A 23,470-nucleotide genomic window follows, 5' to 3' on the forward strand; every position below is an offset into this window, starting at 1 on the left:
GAAAAGGTAAGAGGGGTGCGTGTTCAGGTATTGACAAATTGCGGAATGGGAGGGTACGACCGTAATCTAGAGAGAGAGAGAGAGAGGCGGTCGTTTGCTTGAAGTTGGAAGGAGAACAAAACACATAAGAAAATAAAAGGGGGCGCAGTTTCTTGGGGAGAAGGGTAGGGAGGGTGTTGTGCTGTGTTGGATTTTTATTTTGCGTCTCCGAAGGTGCGGGAACACCCCTCCAAATTTATGATGCTTCACCCTTCATTCCCTCTCTCTGCTTCCTCTTCCTCCTCCTTCCTTTCTCTCTTTTCTCATTAGGGTTTCTGTTTCTCACCTCCCCCAACCCCCAAATAAGGTATGTCTCTTCCCTTCTCTCTCTCCCCCTCTGTTTTGCTCTCATCAACTTGTTTGATTTCGCTTTCTTTTTTATTTCTTTGATGTAAACAAGAGTACTTCCTTAAACACAACGATTTCGATTTCGATTTTGTGCTGGTCTTTTATTTTCTCTTTTGCCCATAAAAAAATAGCAGTTTTGACATCGGCTACCATTCATCTCGCTTGGCGGCTCAATTTTCCCTATTTCATTTCTTCTCTGTTTTCTTGGATTTGGAATGAAACGGAACCCTTGCCTACTTTGAAATCCCGTTTCTTTCTGTTCGGTTTCCGATGGAAGTTTGTCAATGTTTTTAATCACTCTCCCTCTCTGTCTCTTTCATTTTTCCCTTCGAGTATCGCATTCTATGCAGCCATTTGAAATATGTCCGGAGAAGTAGACCATGCGTTCCTTCGAATCCCACGGGTTTTTACTTTGAATTTCTCCATATTGTAAAAAACCTTTCGATTGTATTTTAAATTTAAATATCTTACGGTAATATTGCTCCCCACTTGGTTATGTTTGGATCTTTGCGTTCCTGCCTTTTTCTTGGCGGCTCAACAGAGATGCTTGACTCTTCCGCGCCTTTTATGGCCGGACAAGTATAGTTATTAGGGGAACAAAAAGAAAATTATTCATCGTTACTCTGCATCTCTGTGCATTTATTACTTTTGTGGCCATTTCTCTATCATGGTATGTTGCTTTAGTGATATGCTAAGTCGAGCTTTTAGTTAGCCTGGTTGAGGTACTCGGTCATTGGAAATGCTATGAATTTAAGCCGATTTAAAAATGTTTACAGTTGTATCATCTTTTGATTTTGACAGCCATGCCGACCTTTACTGCAATAGCGTTTGATACATTGATAGAGCCTAAAGCTTCTAAATCAGTCGATAAATCTGCCCCGTCTTCCATGCCTGTTCCCAACACTAAACTGGAGAGGAGAAGCAGTGTGCCACCGGCCACAAAAAAGAAGGCTCCTCGCCCTCCATTAAAACCAGCACTCTATGCCACTCCTGAGGTGACACCAGTTCCAGATTCACCCTCATCATTCCCTCCTTCTCCCTACATTGTCAATCACAAACGTCGAGGGCCACGCCTTGTCAAGAGTTTTTCTGAGGCCAGCGTATTAAAGCAGAAGATTCCAGATGACGAAAAGGATGATGGTTTACAGAAGACCTCAGACACTGTGGTTGTTAGCTCAGCTGGTGACCTGCAAGTCACTTTCTCACATCCTGAGCCTGTTAAGGAGGAGCGAACTAATGGTTTTCATGACAGTGCACCTAGAAGCATCAACACTGATGACCTTTGCACTGGATGCAGGGAAGCTGGAAGTAGCAGCAGTACAAATGGGTCACTCAAGGAGAGTAATATACCGAAGGTGTTGGCGAATAATTCTGAAAGAGATGTAGAGGGTGAAGACTTCTTTGATCCGCAAGATTCAATGAGTTACACTAGTAATACAGATGGAGAAGATAATACTGGGCCTGAACACTCTCTAAAGACCCCTACTCCTCAAGGGGAGTTTTTTGATGCTTGGGAAGGTAATTGAAATATACTTATTGGCTCCTTTTTTTCCTCCCGTGCAGTTGAACATCTATGTACATGGTCAAGCACTTACATGTGTTTGGATGAGCTGAAATAAGGAATAAGACAATCTCATTCCTTGTGTATTTAAACTGTCTCTACTTTTATCAGAATTTTTGCCCTACAGGAGTTCAGTGAACAAAATAGTGTTATGCTTTTCAATTTCATTGTGTAATACTTGTGTTGATTGGATAGGGGAGGAAGGCAGAGCAGATCGCTAGTTTTGTAAAGAAATTCTTAGTCTGAAAGCCGGTTCACTTGGTTCTTTTCTTGCAGAACTATCTGAAGGCGGGCCTCAGGCTTCTCCATCTCCATATAATGCTGAAGCTGAATTGCGTGAAATGAGGTTGAGTCTGTTGATGGAGATAGAAAAGCGGAAGCAATTTGAAGAATCCCTTAACAGCATTAGAAGTCAATGGGAGAGTGTTAGACAAAGGTTGTCTCATGTAGGCATAGTCCTTCCTGCTGGGATTATATCTGCGGCTGAGGGACAACAGCTGAATTCTGATCCTGTCGGAGATCTGTGTGAACAAGTTAATGTTGCTAGGTTTGTATCAGACGCCATTGGGAGGGGCATTGCCAGGGCTGAGGTGGAGATGGAGATGGAAGCTCAAATAGCTTCTAAGAACTTTGAAATAGCTCGTTTGTTGGAACGTCTCCATTTTTATGAGATGGTGAATCAAGAAATGTCACAGAGGAACCAAGAAGCAGTAGGTAAGATGTGCCCTAGATGGCCTTTCAAGTGGAACCATTGATATACGCTTTAACTTCAACTGAAAATTAGAGTGCATACAAATTGATGCATGCTTTTCTTGCTCTGTTTTAGTAAATTTCTGCACTTGGCATCTCTGTTACGCATACTTTTTCAGGTATTGTGTGATTTGTGAATCCGCTCCTCTCACCTCATAGGAGTTCTACTTTGCATTAAGAAGTTGCTCAAGAATACCAGTATAGGACAGGCTTTATAAGCATCAAGCATTTTTATCGTCTATCATGTCCGGTATCTTGTCATTGGCTGAAAATGTGGGTTTCTGATGTCACACTGATAGAGACCAAATTCCAAAGTAGAAATGGTGCAAAAAATCAGAGCCAATATAGTTATGAAAAATAGAAGTGTGTATCTGAATTGTTAGTAGGTCAGAAGACAAATACTCTGTCTATTTATGTAATACTCACACCCAAGTCTTCCATACTTTTCCCAGCACTTCCTACTCTATTTTATTGGCCCATTGTTAACTTCTAAGGTCCAACCAACTTCCTCCTTGTTGCTCGCATCAGCTGTCACGTAGCCTTAGCCTGCACTAGTTCCGCAATCCAACCCTTTAAACTCCGGCTTTTCCCTTGTGCCTGATCTATTCATTTGAACACTCACCTTACCAAGATTCATCATATCACATTGATAGTCTATCAGGGCTGTATGTCCTTTGGTTGGGATGAAACGATTTGTTTATGATGGAGTAACAACACCAAGGTATGACAGCGATAGATGCCTCAAGGCTGGTCATGGGCTATACGCCCTCTTTTCATGAATTAACAGAGTAAAAGAGAACAAATGGGAAATAATGGAAGAAACCATAAGATTATTTTCCAATTTTGATTATTTAAGATGATTAGCTAAATACTGAGATAATATGCACATATTTGTATGCATGTTTACTTTGTTTCCAGTGTAAGCTTCCGCCGTTTAGACTTGGTTAATTTCTTACTCATACTGGTGTACTTTCAGAGATGGCAAGGCGTGAGAGGCAAAGGAGAAGTCGGAGGCAGAGATGGATTTGGGGCTCTATTACTACTGCTATTGTGCTTGGTGCTGCCACCATAGCGTGGTCTTATATCCCCATGGGAAAATCGTCATCTTCTACGCACCATGATCAGGTTTCTGAGCATGGGGATGCAGCCAAGTAACATACATCCATCAGCACTAACTGTAGCGCCGTTTGATGTTAGGAGAGGAATAAAGAGTATACATGCCACTATGTGGTTGACTTTCGTCAGTTGCAATTTTCCGCATCCGGAGCCTTTGCATCTAGTATGTAAGTAGGGCCTCGCACAGAATATCTAGGTGATAGTGTACTGAAGTGGCTCAGTTGATGTTGAGATATTCTGTAAGTTGTGCATTTCTGCCAGCGAGCTTAGATGTGCTTGCGTAAATGTTTGGTTTTTTTGTTACATTGCTAAGGCATGTTGATGATGGGTCATTTAAGCTCGTGCTCTCGTGAGCATTTTTATACAGCAAAAGAGGATTTAATCAATGAAATAGGAAGGGGGATATAGTCCTTGTGCCTCGATGAGTGGTGGGATGATGCCTACGATTCTTGTGTGTTTCTGTGCTGTCGTGGTCAGCCTCAGTAACGACCATGATCCTTTCGTTCAATTTAGGGTTGCAACAGTGTTGTGCCATGGCTATGCCCTGATTAAGGGAAGCTATATCTACTCTTGTTATGTGCGTTCCGAGCGCCATTTGGGGCACTTTTCGCACTATATTTGGAAACACCAAAAAACAGCATTACAAAAAAAATGTGACAATGATCAAGAATTGGGTGTTTTTTCTTTTTTTGGGACTTGGAGAATTATGTTGTCCTATCTATCCATGTTGTATAGAAGTCTAAAACAAAATATAAGTGACGTAATCGTTGTTCGCCCTGACCCAATGCCCGGTCCTTGATAAATCTTGCAGTAGAAGTATTATTGTACTTCTTAGAATGCCAGACTTATTTAGAGCAGTCAAAACGGGCAAGTTTATCAGGTCAGTTTTTTTAAGCCTTTCGAAGTAATAGGCGGGGCTTGTATTTTAAGAAATTAAAAAAGAAATTAGATTTTAAAAGGCTAGTACTATAAGGCTGAGTATAATTATGTATTAGTTTTTTTATGAATAAATTTGAATTAGAAAAATATTTGGAAGAACCAATACTTAAACCAGATAATTAAAAAGAATAGAAGAACAATTAAAGTTAATTTTTAATTTTCAATTCTTTCAAAAATGGCAGCTCGCATTCTTAGCATTCCAATTATCATAGCAGCTAATAAATCTTCTTTTACTATCGGTTTACATATCTTAACAATATATAGAAGTTTTCTTATTCTAACGAATGTTTAGGCTTTCATTTGTGTTCATAACTATTACATAGTTTTACTTTAAATAATAGTGATAAAGACAAAAATCTTAATATTTTTATTATTGAAGAAGAGCTTACTTGTAGTGAAGAACAATTTGATATTGTTGATCTTAATGATAGTGTGATAAAGATGAAGATAAAGATAATAATCATATTGATATTGTTAATCTTTAGCTACTAGGTTTTTATCCTTTTGTTTTCCTTGTTTCATTAGGTTTTGATTTTTTTTTAATTTTTGACAATGATTTATTAGTATTTAATTTTTTTTCTATACACCATTAGTTTATTAATTTATTTTACTAATATTTATAATTTGAATAATTTTTTAGAATTCTTGTTGTTTTATTTTTTTATTTTAAAATAATTAAAAATTTTAAATTTTAAAAAATAACATAAAAGGGTCACTTTTTTAAACCCTGAACCTGCAAGTCCAAAGGTCGGCCTTTAATAATTAAATAATTTTAAGATATGTTAGCTTTAAAAACTAAGGGCTTTTAGGCCCTGGTCCTTCAAGAGCTAGTCATTTAGGATCGAGCTGGTCCTTATTGATAGCTCTAAACTTATTTAAATAATTTAATTAAATTGAGAAAGTTTGATAAATTAGTTAATTATAAAAAATATGATGTGTTTTTTTAAAGCATTATAATCATTTTTCTTAAATAAGAATAATTTTAAAAAATTAATAAATATGAAAAAATAGGTTTTAATTAATTTAACATTTAAGTCCTATGTTAACGGGATGAATATATGGACGCCTTGGGACCCGGATATCACTTTAGGGAAACCCGAATCTATTTTTGGGGTCATCGTCGCTACAGGGCTGAGGTTGCTCATGAAGTAGAATAGACTGGCCCAATAAACTGGAATAACCAAATCATTATTTTCTTAACACCATCCTTCTCAGTGGAAAAAATGAAGACCTATGCATAGTATACTCGTATACTCTCATAGACTCCCCATTCATCCGCACTCCAAACGTACGAATAAGTTGCAATGACCGATCAAACCATCACCCATCACTCTCTACGTAGCCCAATGATATTACCATCTTACCCTGTGCTAAGCCGATTGGCAGATGGCCTTCTTCTCCTTCAGGTACGTGTTGGAAATTAGCTGCAGGTATGGAGCCATCTGGAGGATCACATGCTTTCTTGTGGGCTTCAAGGCTTGGCTCAGCGTCTATATTTCATGCAGGCACAGGGTTGCTTTTCTAATTCCTCTCGTTATCAACTGTTTCTGGGCAAAAGCTTCGTCCTTGGTTGACGAGAAATATCAGATAAATGGCATTATAAACCTGTTCAGTATACCGAACCCATCTGATCCTAACTACAGCTAATTCTTTTGCTTCTCCTTCTGCTTCTTTTTTCCGAGCGTGTGAGATCTAATTCATTGCAGAAATCTCACCAACGAGATTGTTTGGTGGGTCTTGACTGACCTACATGATGTCATAACAACGTGCGTGGTGGGCCTGGCTGCCCAACCACATTTATGTCCAGTTCATGTCACACCAACATTGAACTTGCACACAATTTTAAGGAGTGCCATTTTGTTGTGGCTCTAGTCGTGACGCTGGGGAGGCATCACCACAGCTAAGTGGAAGCGACCCCTTCTGGGACTAATTCCCATGTGTTTAATGCCCTTTAGCCAGGGGGAGATGGAGACACGTGTACTCTCCTACCTGGTTCATAAAGTCATGGAAACATGAGTTAGGTGCCTTGTCCTTAGATCGTGGATGAGTCCGATTCCTTTCCTAAAATTCTTTATTACCAAAAAAAAAAAAACATTGAACTTGCACAGCAGAGCTTCTTGCATTGGTGATTTCTTTCTGCCCGGTGAAGCTGCTGAATTTTGTTCTCTCTTCAACAAAAAGGATGGAATTGAGTCTTCCAATGTGAATAATGTCGATAGAATTTATTGTTTATGCGCGGAGAAAGAGGAAGCGAGAAACAGACAGTGGACAAGATGAGGTCGTAAAGTGTCTTAAATCCGCTAATGTCGCCCATTTATTACCTCAATCGTCCCTGATTCCCTACTTTTGACTCCCACGCAACCGATATGTTGCCAGCACCACAAACCACTCTGGTTTGGCCACGTGGTGACATCCCATTGAATACTCCTGAAAAAAGAAAAAAATGCACACACAATGGACAGAGGTAATGGTCGGATTACTCACAATTTTATACCGAAAATATGATCGTAGGTCGATTTAACGCATGTTTTGGGATATTATAGCGGGCGAGGAAGCTGAAGAGCAGAGCAGAGGAGATGAACATGGGTGCCGACTTGGGAGCTAACGAGGATGCGCCACGTGGTGGATTGGATGGAGATGGCAAAGCACGAGAACAAGGTTGTAGCTTTATAATGGAGAGGCATCAGATGCCTGATCATGAAATATCAGCGACACCACTCCCATCATTTTCAATGTAATAATGACTCCGCTGCCTATTATTTCCTTCTTCATCATCGTTCCTTGTATTGTATGGATCACGCCCTTATCCCAATTAACGCCTCCTCACAAATTAGCAACTTTGGAAAACTTTATTCTTTTGCAATTGAGGTTAAGTTGATCGCCAGTAAGTGAGTGAACAAAAATTGTGTCTTCCGATTTCATCAAGTTGCGTCTCAGTAACGCATTTGCCCACACTGTCGGTGGCCCGCACTTTTAATTATATATCTGAAAAAGAAGCATTCTTCTTGGGATTAAACTGCGTAATGCACGTCAAGGACTACAATCTGGGCTAACATAATTCTGGAGGGCTCGACACAGAGCATTGATGATTTAAAGACAGAAACATGGTTTGTTTCTGGTTTTCCATTTAATCAGAGTCACACCCGACTCGCGCATTCATTAGTGTTGCTGTCAGGTTACCTGCCTGTCACATTACGACAATTATGTGTCGGTAGAAATATTAACACTATCATTCAAAACCTTTTTCTCTTTCCCTCCCGCTAATTGCCATTAATAACCGCTAATAAATAATAGTAGGTCTCAAACAAAAGTACTCTCAAGATATGCTATCTTTATGCTGTAATTTCAAAATCTATGAGGTTTTTCCCCCGCGTTAGTTAGTGTTCGAAATTTATACTCACTTTGCTTTCGAAGGCTCTCGCAACATAAAGTCAAATTATTAATTTTGAAAGATCTGCAAACCATAATTTTCCAAAATAAAATTATATATTTACGAACTTGTTTTGCAATTTGCATTCTGCAGTGGGAAGAGACAACCTTCAGCCAGAGCTCAGAGTCTTATAAAACCTCTCGCTTCGTTTTTCTCTTATCTCCGTTACTTTTTTTTGGCCTGACTCTTATCTCCATTACAAGCCTATAAATAATAGGAGACACCTCCTTCCAGATTGACTTTGCCAGTGTGCGTGTGTACGTGTATGAGTGTCTGAAGCAGAGAAATGAAGAAAATTTCATTAGCTCTTCTTCTGGCCATTATAATCCATCAGAGCTCTGTCCACGTGCTTGTGGATGCAGGGGATGGCTTCGTCAGAACCAGAGGCACCCATTTTCTGTTGAATGGATACCCTTTCTACGCAAATGGCTTCAATGCGTACTGGCTGATGTACGTAGCCTCAGACCCATCTCAAAGGTTCAAAGTCTCTGCTGCTTTCCGTGAAGCCACCAGTCATGGCCTTACCATCGCAAGAACTTGGGCATTCAGTGATGGAGGTTACAGACCCTTGCAGTATTCGCCTGGTTTCTATAATGAGCAAATGTTCAAGGTACCCCTCAAGGACCTAGAACTAGAAAGGCGAGAAATTTGCGCTCTTTAACACGCAGAATTGCTGATATTTCGTGTATGTGCTTGAAGGGGCTAGATTTCGTTATAGCAGAGGCTAGGAAGCACGGGATCAAGCTTATATTGAGTTTCGTGAACAATTATGAGAGTTTTGGAGGGAAGAAGCAGTATGTGAACTGGGCTAGAAGTAAAGGACAGTACCTAACTTCAGATGATGATTTCTTCAGAAGCCCTGTTGTTAAGGGTTACTACAGGAACCATGTCAAGGTTTGCAGAATGCCTTTTACCTTGCTTGATGCAATATGTGATTATGATTTCCTGTTTGTCCTAAATTCTCCATCTTTCATTTCATCTCTTTCGCTTTTTCTGCAATTTTGAAAATTAAACAAGAGAAGATGATGGGATTTGTGATTCATAAGTTCAGCTGATATCTGATACACCAGATTAGATTATGAAATAGTAGCGATGAGCGACTGTGATTTTTTTGGAGTTTTGTTGGGCATCACAATTTCAAGTTACTGATACAGCCTAAGCCTTTCACAGACTGTTATTAACAGATTAAACAGCTTCACTGGAATTCATTACAAAGACGACCCAACAATCATGGCGTGGGAGCTGATGAATGAGCCCAGATGCACGTCAGATCCTTCTGGAAGGACTATCCAGGTCAAATCAAACAGCTTCAATTAACTGTTGTTGCTCCGCTCTCTTCTCTCTCTTTTTGTTTCCTGTTTCTTCCTTTTATTTTCCGGAATTTGCGGTTTCATAGATAGTGTGTTATGTTCCCACTGAAGGCGCTTTTTGCAAAGAGAACTTTCAACTCTACCATGTTTTTGAAATTGGTCCATATCTAATCATGCTTTTCATATGGTCTGTACTTATATATATATATATATATATATGTAAATATAAAGCGGTAATACTCAGTACTGAATGTTATAATTATTGAAAGCGAACTCTTTTTAAAGAGCTGACTCTTGAATCTCAATCATAGGCCTGGATAGCGGAAATGGCTTCGTTTGTGAAGTCCATGGACAGAAAACACTTACTGGAAGCGGGTTTAGAAGGATTTTATGGACAATCAACACCTCAGAGAAAGAGAATGAATCCAGGTTTTGATATAGGGACCGACTTCATTGCAAATAATCGGATCCCTGCCATTGACTTCGCCACAGTTCACTGTTATCCTGACCAATGGTAACTACCCCCCAAAAAAAAAATTAAAATGCTTGCCAAAATTATTTAATTCAATTCATCTATCGAACTATTTTTAATAGAGTATATATTTTGTTCATTGTATAAACAGGTTAGCCAGCACCAATGATCAATATCAGCTTTCGTTCGTGAATAACTGGCTCGATGCACACTTCTTAGATGCTCAGTACGCTCTCCGGAAGCCAATTCTTGTAGCAGAATTCGGAAAATCATGGAAAGATGCGGGTTACAACACTTACAAGAGAGATCAGATTTTCAATAGTGTGTACTACAAGATATATGCTTCTGCTAAAAGGGGTGGGCCAGCGGGGGGAGCCATGTTCTGGCAGCTTCTTACCGAAGGTATGGAGTCTTTTCAAGATGGGTATGGGGTAATGCTAGGCCAGAGTTCTTCCACAGCAAATGTTATTGCTCAGCAATCTCACAAGTTATACCAACTTCGGAAGATATTTGCCAGAATGAGGAACATGCACAGATGGAAGAGGGCAAGACCAAAAAGAGGAGTTCCAGGACACAGAGGAAGGCAAATTGGCAACTGAAGTGGCCTGACTGAACCACGTAAACTAATCTTATTTGTGCTTGAGAAATTTTAGTTTTAATGTTTCCTAAACTAGTTTCTCTTTTAGAGATGAATGTCTTTTTTCGTCCAGGAGGACATGCTCTGTCCCCTTTAAGACAGCCTTTAACATTTTGTTTGACAACATTGAGAGTAAATCACTCCAGCTTTGCTTTCATTTAGATCCAGCATCCATTATTCCTTTCTACTTTGAGCAGTGATAAATTAATTGTTTAGGTGAAAACCAAACTATAATTTTAAAAATAATTTTATGATATACGAAATAAATATGTAAAGAAATTTATCTTGATTTGCGAAAAAAATACTTCATAAAATCATCTTTATAATTTGCCAAACACTCCCTAAGTTCCAGCTCTAAGCCCTTGGATCATGCGTTAGGAATCGTGCATAGCGTATGAAACTTGAAATTTCTATTCAATAGTAAAACTAAGTGCCATTTTATAGCAAATTCCGACGAAGTTCCTAGTCGTCACCCCCCCCCTTCCCTCCCTCCCTCTTTTTGGGTTTCGACAGAGCGTCATTTCTAACTCGTGACTATGTTATCACCATCAAGGCAAGACTTGATATGACAGTTCTTAGTCGTCTTTAAGCCAATGGCGAATTACGTAGATTACAAAACCAAAGCAAATTGCAGCAGACCCCAAAAGAACAGCGACTCTAACCCATAGGGAGGATGCAAATGCATCCAACACAAAAGCATTCCATAACCAATACCACAAGACGGAGTCAATGGATCCAATGATGGCACCAACAACCACTTGGCTTGCTGTATGAAGCTGTTGGGATACCCGTAGGTATGACTGCAAGCAGAGGGAGAATGCATTACAGCATGAGCGATTTATCCTTACAAATAATTTTCTATCAAAACAGTAACTTCAAATTTAAAAGATTCATGCGATGGGACCACAAATAAACCTCAAGGCTAAATCATCAATATATGAATGTGATTCAACACTAGATTGCAAGTAGATAATGTTAAATATAAACTATCACTCAAAAATTCAGCAAGTAAGGTGAAAGGACGCTAATTGAACGATGCATGCACAAAGTGTCATGTATATAACTTAGATAAAGTTTAGCTTAAATGTCATTTCAGTGGATAAATCCGTTTATCGTTCTTCGAGAGGATCATTAATTAGGAATTCATGTCAAACTCTGCCAGTATTCCATCTCCTAGCATAACTTATTGTAGGCGAACAAAAGGGGAAAGAAGGGGAAATGGCGCCGATATAGGTTCGGGTAAATGCAACCATGGAAGTTAGGAAGTTATTCGTGTTTATTGACTCATGGGTATGCCGTCAGTATTTTTAATACCCAGATGTAAGTTTTGTGTGTGTGTGTGTGAGCGTGCGCACGTGCATGTGTGAGTGTGTGAGGGTCCTCCAGAGTATGTTTCCGTTATGTTTGTGTCCCGATGCCCTAAACAATACAAGTGCAGGCAATTGTATTGCATTATTCAGGATGAATATGAAGTGAATGTTACGTCTGAATAAGTCGTCAAATTTCAGGTGGTATTTCAGTATGTTATAAACAGGACGCTTAAGCTCACGTGAAACAAATTACTAGAACTACATGCAAACATATATTTGGCCATCTGCATGGTTCATTTGATGCGAAAGGAAACAAAGAACTGACAAGGTCTACATTTCTAACAAGTTATACGGGAATAGCCGGAGAATATGGTACCAATGAACAAGAAAACTACTATTCTCGAAGGACTCAAGCCCGGAAAGCTATCTTTCTTAGAATAAATAGGAAACACTGCATATATATACTTACAAAGTAAGAACCAAGCACCACAGCAAGTCCGCTGATGGTAACGCTAGATCCACTTAACCCCAGCCATTCTATACCTGCAGCATCATTAGTAGAAACATGAGGTTTGTTATGAAGCCAGTACAGGCTTACCACAGATCAAACAAAGAAATTATTTTTCTGACACAACCACTACCTCAAAGCATCTTAATACATGTGATTCTAGAAATAAGTTTCTGGCTGCATTTAAGTGTTCCTAATCAAGCTTTAGTAACCATCTTTCTGGATTCATGGGATTATACATATCTCAAAGCAATAAAGAAACCAAAGGAGCACATCACCTCAACAACCAAACTATCTTCTTCTACAGTTAGCAATAGGAGATTAAACTTTGGAGACGCCAAGACACCCATGAAATATGTATAGTTCCCAAAAGAACTGAGCTAGTATTAATTTTGCTTCCAAGAGAACCTTGAACTCAAAGCATTTAAAACTTTTGCAATAGGAAAAGCATGTACAAAATATGGAAGAAGATACTTCAAGTCCATTAACACCAGTGTTAACTTTATCTTTTATCAGTTGTAAGATAGGCATACAATTATCAGACATTAGGTAATATTTCTCCTTGGAACTGATATAAATATGATGAGTGGGAAAGAGAAATTACTTGACAAAATAGCAAAAGCAACAAAAAGAAGATGGATTGTCCATGTGTAGATGGCATTCCAGGGTCGGATTTTAGGGTAGAAGGCCGTTCCTGGTTCAGTATTCTTTTGAGTACCACAGAAAACACAGCATTTAAGATAGATCCTGCCGCAAACCATAAGGATTCTGCATCATGCCTCCAGAGAATGAGAGCACCAAAGAAGGCAGATACCATCCACTTGCTCTGCAAGTAAGACACCAGATCCATTAGCCCATTAAGCAATAATTATACCTTAATGCAGAGTTAGCTGAACAATAACCAGAATCAAAGATGGTGATTTGAATAGTGCATGGCAATGGAAGATTTTGAAATAAGGCAACTCAAAAAACCATAAAGTCAACCTTACAAGTCCAAAAGAAAAGAATATCTTGAGTTATGATATGACAGGACGGTAAAATGATAGTTACAGCAGTTCAAACTAGTAGTATTGAGAAGTCGAAGCGCTGCAGAGTCTTTAAAGGGCTCCAAAAAGGGAGTAATTCTGCTTTGATTTTCAATTCCAGGGGAGTAATTCTCCTCAAGTATAATTCTATGCATACAAGTGGAAAGGCTAATGCCCTTAATGTCTGAAACTGGCCAGCCAATTGCTGGCTTGTACTTCTCTATCTGCTCAGCATTTAGATCTATACACACAATGGAGGGAAAATTATTTGAAGAACCTAAGAATGCACATTTTAAATGTGAGGGAAGTTGCTCCAATTCTACGGCACGTGGTGCTTGTCAGAGGGTGGTGTAAGTGGCACGCCCTATCCAAAGTTCCCAAATCTCTCATTGAAGGCTGGTGATACACAGCCTTGACCCTCTGATTCCATAACAGTTTCTACAAGCTCATCCTACGAGGTTTCATCATTTCACCTCAATGCAACGCGTGCCTTGATCAAAAGAATAACTCTGATCTTAAAAAGTTTCCTCCTGCCGCCGTAATGAACATTCACGACTTATGGTAACAACAGTTTGCTTTATCCCTCCCGCTCCATAAATGAATAACGGAACTAATTTAAGTCAGAGCATTTGATATTCACAGTTGTAATAAGAGCATAGTTATAATGATAGCAAACGGTCGCGGCCACGATTGAATGAAAGAAGTTAAGGGTTACGAACCAGTCGATTGAGGATTGGTTCCAGCTCACGAAGCGCAAACTTGCCGAGCCGGGATGGTCCATCAATTAAAGTTTCCTGTTCAAGCACTTGAACGCCTTCATCACTATTTTTATCTCGGATGGCATAATTTTTAATCAATTCATCCATGTTATTTTGGAGCCAGAGCCGGTTTCCCCGAGAAAGGGGCCTCCTCAGAACAAAGCCAGAGAAGAAGGTAGATCTCGAGGCAGAAAAGGCATCAGCAAAGGAAGAACGGTGACAGAATCTTTGCCGAAGCAAGCTGGGAGCGAGACATCTGGAAGAGGGATTGTAACAAAGTGGGGAGGTAGCCACCATGACGGAGCGTCGCGGGAGCAGCGTGGAAAAAACCCCCGAGGCTTCAGGCTATGGTCAGAAAAGTCCAAACGAGTAAAGGATTTGTTGGCGTACACATTGCAATTGTTGTATCCACGCACCCGCAGCAGCGCGCAACAGTTCTCCTCGAAAATTAGTTACGAAGCGCCATTTTGCGTGACCGGACCCTTCTTTTCGAACCCCTCCTATGCCTAATGCCTGGTAAATTTGCCAGGGGGGCGGGGGAATCTAGAGTCTAATCTAAATCTAAAAGGCACATAATAAGTAAATGATAATGATAACAAATCACGTAATTAGGACTTCTTAGTGTTTTCTTTAGGATATTATAGTAATTTTAACATCACTCTTCCCTGTTGTTTCTCATGTTGTTCACAGAAGGAAGTTTCCGCAGCTCTTCCCTGGTGCATGCATGAACGATACCAAAGCATTTTACTCTTTTCGACGCTTTTTACAGGAGATTTTTAGAGCTTTTTTTTGTTTTTTGTTTTAACTTCTTACAAGATATTTCGTATATTTTTAGAAATATTACTTCTATTCTTTAATATAAAAATTTATTTGATTTTTACTTTATTTCTCAATATAAGATCTAGCTAATTTTATCTTCCTTATGTATTCTTTTTTTTTTTAAGATAGTTATTGTAATAATTACAGTTCTAGCTAATACACTTGATTTGCAAAGATATTTTAGAAAAAATAATATCTATTTAGTACAAATAGCTAACTTAATTAATTTTTTTAATCTACTTAAATTAGTCAATTAACTCCTATATTAAGAATCAGAAGTGATATTAACAACCTTTTTTCTCTCAAAATACCTTTAATTATGAATTGAGATTTTATATTTAGAATCAAAATAAACGTAAAAGTAACTCCTATATTATGAACGGGCGGTAACATCAACATTATAAAAGTATACATTTTTACTGGGCCAATAATAATGCAGTCTCTGGTCCTTAATATAAAAGTCAGTTGACTAATTTGAATATATTAAGAAAATTAATTAAGTTAATTATTTATAATAAATAGTTGTTGTATTTTCTAAAACATGATTGCTAATAAAAAGTATTGGCTAGAAGTACCAGAAGTATAAAGACTATTTTTAAAAAAATAGATAAATATAAGAAACAAAATAGATTAATATATTTTGAATTCAAATAAAAATTAAACAAACTTTTATTTTTATATTAAGCGTGGGAGGTACTAATATGCATGTTTTCATATAATAAAACGCGTGTTGCATGTGTTAAAACTTTGCAACGCAGCAAATGGTTGGTGAACATTATTAGTTTTTACGTCCAACGATATCAGTTGCTGTGATGACCCAATTTAATAAGAGGCGGCCACGCGAAGAGATGAGTTCCGCGTGAGGTTCATTTTTTTTTTCGGCGTCAATTCCCCGTGGACTGTCAAGAAACCACTGGGCTTTAGGAAATCCATACATCCTCTCCTGGGCTCGAAACGTAGATTATGGTTGTCGTCGGTATCAAAAAAATGAAAAGGAAAGAAAGCAGAAGGAGGGAGGGAAGTGGATCCCCTCCGGTGAGCATTACTACCGTGAGCGTGAATTGAGAGGATCTCAACCATTGATTGCATCCTATGGCTCTTAGTCGTTCACGTTTGATGTGATAAAGGCTGAAGCTTTGTAACCCCAGCGGTTTTGAAGGAGGGATGAAATCGCAGTTCATGGAGACTTGACCTTGCGAGATCCACTTGGAAAGGGAGGGACAAAAGGGGGGGGGTGTGGTTGTGATGTTTGGATTATGGCCGTCATTACAATAATGCTTCCCCGACACAACATTATCAAGTTTAGAACTGATCAAGGCATGAGATTATGGGAATATGCCCTCTGCGCTTTTAAAATGGATGATAATCATCAGTGGATGCAAAAGAATAAAAATGTCATCCTTTTGCATAGTTCAGGTGAGACCCCACCCATTAATCCAAAGGAATAATCAAGCGAGATGGTGTTTCAGTCAGTTTCGACATCCCCACTTACTCGCCTCACACCAGACCCCATTAAAAGGTGGGAGAATGTCCTAATCGTTACTAGTTCGGGTTAAGCAACTTAAACTCGAGTTTGAATATTGAAAGAAACACACCACAGAATAAACGGAAGAATTTTGGAATTAATGGGAACCATTTACAGGGTTTTTCCTTTTTTTTTGTGGGGCCCACTGCGGAAGAAAGACACGTCAAGTTTTGGCCATCTTGCCTACAGCCAGGCGTATGATTCCCGGCCCGAGATATGTAGTTGGCAGAAGGCGGTGATGCAATGTGAGGAAAGTCTCCAGAGAGCAAGAGCAAAGGAAGGCTTCCCTTCTGTATGGCCTTTGCAGTACCTAAATTGAATTAGAATTAATTTAAAATAATTTATAAATAGTTTTTTAATCATAATTTAAGAAATACAAAATAAATAAGTAAAAAGAGTTTTGATTTGTGTAAAATGTATTTATAAATATTTTTAAACGTTGTCCCAGATAAATTCGATTGTTTAGGTCGGGTATTAGGATGCTCACAATAGGAGGCTTTTCCGTCTGGCTTCTTGTTTCTTTTATTCAGTTCATGGGCTTGTGGTCTGGTTTCATGTTACAGGGGAGTATGGTTCGTGAATGAATGGCTGGACAATGGACAGGTAATAAAAGGGGAAGGGAGTAAATTATGGGAAGCGAGCCATGGCGTGTGCATTGGCAGGCCACTCTGATACTGCAGAATTCACGGTCAACCAGTTTTTGTTGTTAGGTCGATCACTGCCACCCACACGCCTGCGGCCTCTCACCAGTGTATTCACATGCATCTAATAAAATATTTTAATCATTATAAATGTTCGCGAATTAACATTCATGTCTCCTGGCGTACGTCAACAATACTACCACCTCAACTTATTAATATAAAAATTAATTTAATTTTTAATTAATTTTAAATATAATATCCTCTCATATTCATCTTTTTTTTTTTTTTATAAATCACCTTCGATATATTTCATGTAAATCAAACAAAATTTTAAAATTTACAAACTCTCATTTAAAATTTAATAACTTTTTAACTTTATTCCCATTTATTATACATTATGGCCTATCAGAACAAAGTCAATACATTATTAAATGAAAGGTAAAATTGTATATTCATATGAAAATTTTCTCTTTACCTTATAAATATGACCAAAAAATTGCTCCTCTCTCTGCTTTTTAAATGGACTAGAAGAGTATGTTTCTTTTATATATGATCATATTTGATAATGGCGTTAATAACAAAAAAAATATATGATGGTAAGGTGTAACATGATCAAAAAGATGATATTTTCTCTGATACTTAATATATGAGTTAATTTGACTTTTAATTTGGTCCTAAATATAAAATTATAATTTAATTTATCTCTCATATTTATTCATTTTTTTAAGATCGCCCTTATAGTAGTTACACATGTTAAATATTTAATCAAATGAGACTTAATTAGTAAGGTTATTTTAAGTAAGACAGCACATATTTATTACAAATAACTAATTTAACTAATTTTCTTGATCTACTCAAATTAGTTAACCAGCTCTCATATTAAAAATCGAATGTAGTATTATAAATTAGTTAATTTTTATAATAAATTTAAGTGTCTTTAATACATGTAAAGTAACTATATAAATATATTATGTTTGAAATACGAGGAGGCCATAAATACTGCCTTCAGTTCTTAATATAAAAGTTAATTTGACTTTTTAACTAGTTTTCAATATAAGACTCCAATCCATTTTATCTCTCGTATTTATTTTTTTTCTAAATTAGTTCTTATAGTAGTCTCACGTGTTAAATATTTCATCAAATGGTAGTTCTAACTGATACATATAATTAGTAAAGGTATTTTAAGAAAAACAAGACATATTTATTATAAATAATTAATTTAGCAAAAAATTCTAATATACTCAAATTAGTTAATTAATTTTTATATTAAAGACTAAAAATAACATAAAACTTATTTTATAATATAAAATATATTATAAAATAAGTGTTGGGCAAACTACAAAGTGATGAGGCCGTGCAGCGCACGGATGACTTCCTTATTCTTGATAGTATTATCCATTTACCTTCGGCTTTGACCTTCCTCCACAATTTTGGCCTCCCCCACTCCTTCGCTCGTCATCAATGGCACGCATCGAAACTAAATAGAATACGTACTTAAAAAAAAAAAAGAGAGTTAATAGAAAGATTAGTTTCAATCCTCAATATAAAATTTTAATTCATTATATTTTAAGTTCATATTTCTTTAATGTAAATGATTAAAAAAAATATTTGGGAGACTAATACACATTTTCTATAATTTTTAATCTAGACAAATTAATTATTTAAAATTGGATGGAATCCATTGCATGTAATTGTTGGGCATCGGCCTTTTTTTTCAAATGATAAAACATGCTTTCTCATTGTCAAAAACTGTCTACCGTCCATCAAAGAAATTGATTTTCTTCAAGCTGTTGAAAAATGTAAAACTCTTCCAACTAAATTTATTCCATGCATAGGACTATGAGAGCCAATAATTAAATCCTCAGCCACTCATTTTAAGAAACTTAATTGATGAGAGCCTCGACTATTTACACCAACAAAAACATCCTATTAATTAAAGAATGTCATTCCCAGATATTCTTATTTTCTCCGGGGAAGGCATTAATTTTATGCTACTTTCCGGCAATTAGGAGTGAAGCAACATTACTTTTACACTTTTCTTCGTCTCAAAATTTAGGGAAGATTTTGTTTAAAGACCATAATACAGAATTGATTTTAAAGAGCCTCTAAAACTTTCTGAAACTTTATTACAGGACTAAGGGGGTAAAGTAATATTAATTCCACAAAAAAAAAATGACACTATTGTCTCTCATGTAAACAAGTGCGAGAGTCTATTTGTAAGTGATATTAGACAATTTACAACATACATACATATATTTACTACTAGAATTAGTCTTTTACATGTCACCTCCTTCACTTAGAGAAGGTGTCCATGACTAAACAAGTGTGGGACCCATTTACAAGTGGGACTAGATAATTTGCAACATATATATATTTATTTACAACTGAAATTAGTCTGTTTATATATCACCTCATTCACCTGAAGAAGATGTCCATGAGTGAACAAATATGAGAGAGCCCATTTGCAAATAGGACTAAACAATTTATAACATACATACTTTTATTTATAATTAGAATTAGTCCATTTATGTGTTATCCCATAATAAGTATTATGAAAGGCAATGGCGTTATTTTTGTGTGTGGAATTAATACCATTTTGCTCCTTTAGTCTTACAATAAAATTTTAGAAAGTTTTAAGAGCTCTTTCAAATTAATTCTGTGTTCTTAAACGAAATCTTCCCAACATAATTTGAAAGAGAAATCGTGGTGGCCGAGGTGGAGGCGAATGGCTGTATATAAACCCACCATATAGGCGCGGAAACGGTCAGTCAACAATTATGTTGCAGACTTGCCACTAAACTCAGAAAGACACACAAGCAACCCCCATCTCTTCCCCTGCCCTTCTCTCCTCTTCCTCCCCAACTTCTATTTCTACTAGTTCACTCTCTCTCGCCTCTTCCATCCTTTACCCTCTTCCCTTTCTCCTCAACTTTTCTGCTCCCATTCAAAAGCTCTCACCCTATCTACCCATGGACACAGTATTTCACTTCTTCCACAACCTTCAAACCGAGAAAGCCCTCTCCATGCGCTTCTCCACCCTCTTTACCGGCGTTGCCAAGACGCTTCGCCTTCTCCAGCTATGCGCCTCTCTGCTTCTCCTCTGTTGGATCCTCTCTCGTCTCTCTTCCGCCCTCCAAATCTCCCGCCTCTACTTCCACAGCCTCGCCGCCCTCATCGCCAGTCCTCTCTTCGTTTTCTTCATTTCCAACGCCATCATCGCCACTCTGTTCGCCAATTCCCGACGAATAATCGGCCACAACTCCGGCGCTCGCAATGCGGAGATGGAACTCTTCCGCGAGTTCGCCAAGCGGAACGCTGATCATGCTGAGTTACCATCCGAAGTCGATACTGACCAGTCGCGCGTGGCTGAGCAGATAGATTGCCAGGACAAGCAGATTGTCTCTGACGACAACACTGCTCGTACATTTAGGGATCGGGTTGAATTTGACACGCGCACGGATACCGATTCAGTCGCAGAACTAGAATCTGACTGTCCGAAAGTTTATCGGCGAAGTCAGTCGGAGAACTCGACGGGAGCCTCCAGGAAAGAGGTAACGCGGAATCTCCGGCGATCAGAGACCGAGAAATGCCGAGAAATGGCGAGGCACTGCGAAAATCCGCTGGAAAATTTGTACTCGCATGATAAGCTGAGCAACGAGGAGTTTCAGCGCACAATAGAGGCGTTCATTGCGAAGCAGATGAGGTTCCTGCGAGAAGAATCGCTAGCCATCGTCGTTCGGAAACAGAGTTGAAGCAGCTAGTAAAATAGTGGGTAGAACTAGTAACAGTTAACGACAACGGAAATTGCGTTCTGAATCCCCCCTCCCCTCCTCCCCCAAAGGGGAAAAAAAAAAAAATCTAAAAATGGCACTGCATGCCGTATACAGTGTTAACTTCTAGATCTAGATATCAATATTAAATAACAAAAATGTCAGTGATCTTGTACGATTCTTCTGTTTGCAAAACGATATACTCAATCGTCTGCCTCAAGCTACCGTGTTCACCATCGCTAATAGATTTTATATATAACAGATAGATCATCTATACAGAAATATGTCGTGCTGTTTTTGCCTCAAGGACTTCATTTCCATTATATTTGCTTAAGAAATATTAATGGGTAACGACATGTTAATAGTATTAATTATAACTGCTCGTTTCTGTGAGGGATGTGTTGCAACCGTTCGGGTGAAAAACATGATCACTGTGATTGGGGACCTGTTAATGATCTTGTGCCATAAACGCTTTTTGGTAAATAGATTTCAGTCCGTTAGCATCTGGCGTCTAATTTTTTTTCCAAAAAAAAACTTAGGGGTCTGGAAAAAAAATTGGTATATTTTGGGTTGTAAAAAGAGACGAAAACAAAAGTGGAAACTTGTTTCCCTGGTAGATTATACGCAGAAAGACGAGGGACGGCATTGTATTCGATTCCCAAATAGACTCGAATGGCTGCTCTTCTGTTAGATTTGATCCAAGCAGCATCAGAATAGCATAACGCCAACATCCATGTGCGATTCCATCAGATTAGTATTTCCAATATGCATTTTAAAGACGTATTTGAATGACTGGTTCAATGTAACAGGGGCCCCCTTCATAGTTAAGCTATGGCAGCGGGTAGACTTAGATCAAGAGTTAGCTACTCTTGGTATTCATGACGGCTCCCTAAAAAAACTCACGATTTTGCACGAGGATTCAACAACGATGAATAGGTCTCAGAGATTTCACCATTTGGGTCGTGAACTGTATAACTATTGTAGTCGGGTGAGATCAAAATTCACCTTTTGCCTCGGAATTCAGCATGGCTCCACGAAAAAAATCATGATTTTGCATGAGGATTCAGGAGTGGTGAATAGGTCTTAGAAATTTTGCCATTTGGCCCATAAACCGAAAGAGATTCTATTTCAGCTATTGTAGTTGCGTCGGAATGAAATTCACCCATGGCCTCGGAATTCAGTGTGGCTAAACAAAAACCCACGATTTTGCATGAGGATTCAAGAATGGTAAATAGGCCTCAGAAATTCCACCATTGAGCCATGAACTCAAAGAGATTCTACTTCAACTATTGCAATTATGTGAGAACAAAATTCTTTGTCAGCCTCGGGACACGGCGTTTGCACGAGGATTCAGGAATATGGAGAATAGGCCTCAGAAATGTTGCCATTTGGATGATGAACTGAAAGAGATTCAATTTTAGCTTTAAGATTTGATGTCATTAACAAGGAGATTCTGAATGTTAAGAGACCATCTCACTCTCATCCAACTTCTTTGGCACTTCCTTCTCGTATAAGGACCTCTTCACTCATCCAACTGCACCACCCTCCACTAAACCTGAACCCACTTCAATTCCTTCTCCAAGTCCTCTCACCACTACAGGTTGTAGGTGAGTTCAATCATTTTCCTAAATTTTGATGAAGAAAAAATTCCTGCACTATATATATATATATATTTTGACCTAGGTTCTCGCTCTGTATTAGAACCCACATCTTTTCAAGAAGTGATCGTATCCTAATTGCAAATATGAAATACTATTACTAACTAGTATGGGGGTGTTTTTTCTGAAAGAATTACAATGAGATAAAAAAAAATTAAAAAACAAATATTAAAAGTTGTCATTCTTCATTATAGAATTTGTCATTATAGGTTATCGAGATTGTTATTAAAACATTTTGATAATTATTTTTTTTGTGGGACTTGATTATAATTGTTTTTTTAGGCCAACAAGCCTAATATAGTCACTGCACATGTGATTCTTATCATTAAACTCCTTTCTTAAAATCCTCGTGATGTTAAATTAGTTAAGTTTATGTTTCACCAGCTTATAAAAATAAATAAATTTATAATAAATTATTATATGATATTTATAAAAATATGAATATTATTTATTTTAGGCTCTGCATACTGCTCGAGAAAAGCATTAACATAGCAAAGAAAAAAAAAGCCTTTGAGGTTTGAACGTCGAAGGATGCGCTTGGATAAGAAGTATAGACTTTCGATGCCGTATTGAAGACTCATGTACTCGAAGTCACAGATGATGGAGAACCGCACGCTCGGTTCTTCAGATATTTGAGCCACTCGCTTTCCTCTCAACTGATCAATTTCTGAATTATTGCCATCCTTTTTTTTTTTTTCCTTGTGCCACTATGCTTTTCTTATTTGAACGAATTTCAAACTTGGCTTTCCCGGAAAACCTGAAAAGCATGGTCCCATCAATTTCTTCTCCCAATACTGTAATTAATTGTCTCGTCAATCAAATCAAATCTCCTCACATGCCATCGTTCCTCTCGA

The 23,470-nt window shown here is 38.0% G+C and overlaps 3 protein-coding genes and 1 pseudogene across 4 annotated transcripts; 3 read left to right on the top strand and 1 right to left on the bottom strand.

Moving 5' to 3' along the window:
* Window positions 1-250: 250 nt before the first annotated feature.
* On the top strand, window positions 251-4,381 carry LOC114750037 (uncharacterized). Of its 2 annotated transcripts, XM_028938580.1 has the most exons (4): window positions 251-346; window positions 1,189-1,905; window positions 2,225-2,662; window positions 3,675-4,381. In XM_028938580.1, the coding sequence occupies exons 2-4, from the start codon at window positions 1,191-1,193 to the stop codon at window positions 3,851-3,853; spliced, it is 1,332 nt and encodes a 443-aa protein (XP_028794413.1). In that variant the 5' UTR covers window positions 251-346; window positions 1,189-1,190; the 3' UTR covers window positions 3,854-4,381. The 2 variants fall into 2 exon arrangements, with proteins under 2 accessions (XP_028794413.1, XP_028794414.1); XM_028938581.1 differs by lacking the exon at window positions 251-346 and having other exon boundaries at window positions 1,033-1,905.
* A 3,832-nt stretch (window positions 4,382-8,213) lies between these two features.
* On the top strand, window positions 8,214-10,759 carry LOC114750027 (mannan endo-1,4-beta-mannosidase 7). Its single transcript, XM_028938571.1, has 5 exons — window positions 8,214-8,793; window positions 8,883-9,077; window positions 9,354-9,476; window positions 9,805-10,007; window positions 10,117-10,759. Exons 1-5 carry the CDS (start codon window positions 8,470-8,472, stop codon window positions 10,562-10,564), a joined length of 1,293 nt encoding a protein of 430 aa, XP_028794404.1. The 5' UTR covers window positions 8,214-8,469; the 3' UTR covers window positions 10,565-10,759.
* Window positions 10,760-10,990: 231 nt separating this feature from the next.
* LOC114750026 (lipid phosphate phosphatase epsilon 1, chloroplastic-like) lies at window positions 10,991-14,662 on the bottom strand (annotated as a pseudogene).
* Window positions 14,663-20,157: 5,495 nt separating this feature from the next.
* On the top strand, window positions 20,158-20,940 carry LOC114750032 (uncharacterized). The gene has a single exon (XM_028938576.1). It carries the CDS (start codon window positions 20,158-20,160, stop codon window positions 20,938-20,940), a length of 783 nt encoding a protein of 260 aa, XP_028794409.1.
* The last annotated feature ends 2,530 nt before the right edge of the window (window positions 20,941-23,470 follow it).

Source organism: Neltuma alba, unplaced genomic scaffold, assembly GCF_004799145.2.
Source record: "Neltuma alba isolate B1F8T4 unplaced genomic scaffold, ASM479914v2 tig00006295_pilon, whole genome shotgun sequence".
NCBI classification, from domain to species: Eukaryota; Viridiplantae; Streptophyta; class Magnoliopsida; order Fabales; family Fabaceae; genus Neltuma; species Neltuma alba.

Coding starts and splice junctions, on each gene's coding strand:
- LOC114750037 (XM_028938580.1), top strand. CDS start 1,191: ATGCCGACCTTTACTGCAATAGCGTTTGATACATTGATAGAGCCTAAA. Junction 1,906..2,224: donor GTTTTTTGATGCTTGGGAAG/GTAATTGAAATA, acceptor CTTTTCTTGCAG/AACTATCTGAAGGCGGGCCT. Junction 2,663..3,674: donor GAGGAACCAAGAAGCAGTAG/GTAAGATGTGCC, acceptor GTGTACTTTCAG/AGATGGCAAGGCGTGAGAGG.
- LOC114750027 (XM_028938571.1), top strand. CDS start 8,470: ATGAAGAAAATTTCATTAGCTCTTCTTCTGGCCATTATAATCCATCAG. Junction 9,477..9,804: donor CTTCTGGAAGGACTATCCAG/GTCAAATCAAAC, acceptor TCTCAATCATAG/GCCTGGATAGCGGAAATGGC. Junction 10,008..10,116: donor CACTGTTATCCTGACCAATG/GTAACTACCCCC, acceptor TTGTATAAACAG/GTTAGCCAGCACCAATGATC.
- LOC114750032 (XM_028938576.1), top strand. CDS start 20,158: ATGGACACAGTATTTCACTTCTTCCACAACCTTCAAACCGAGAAAGCC.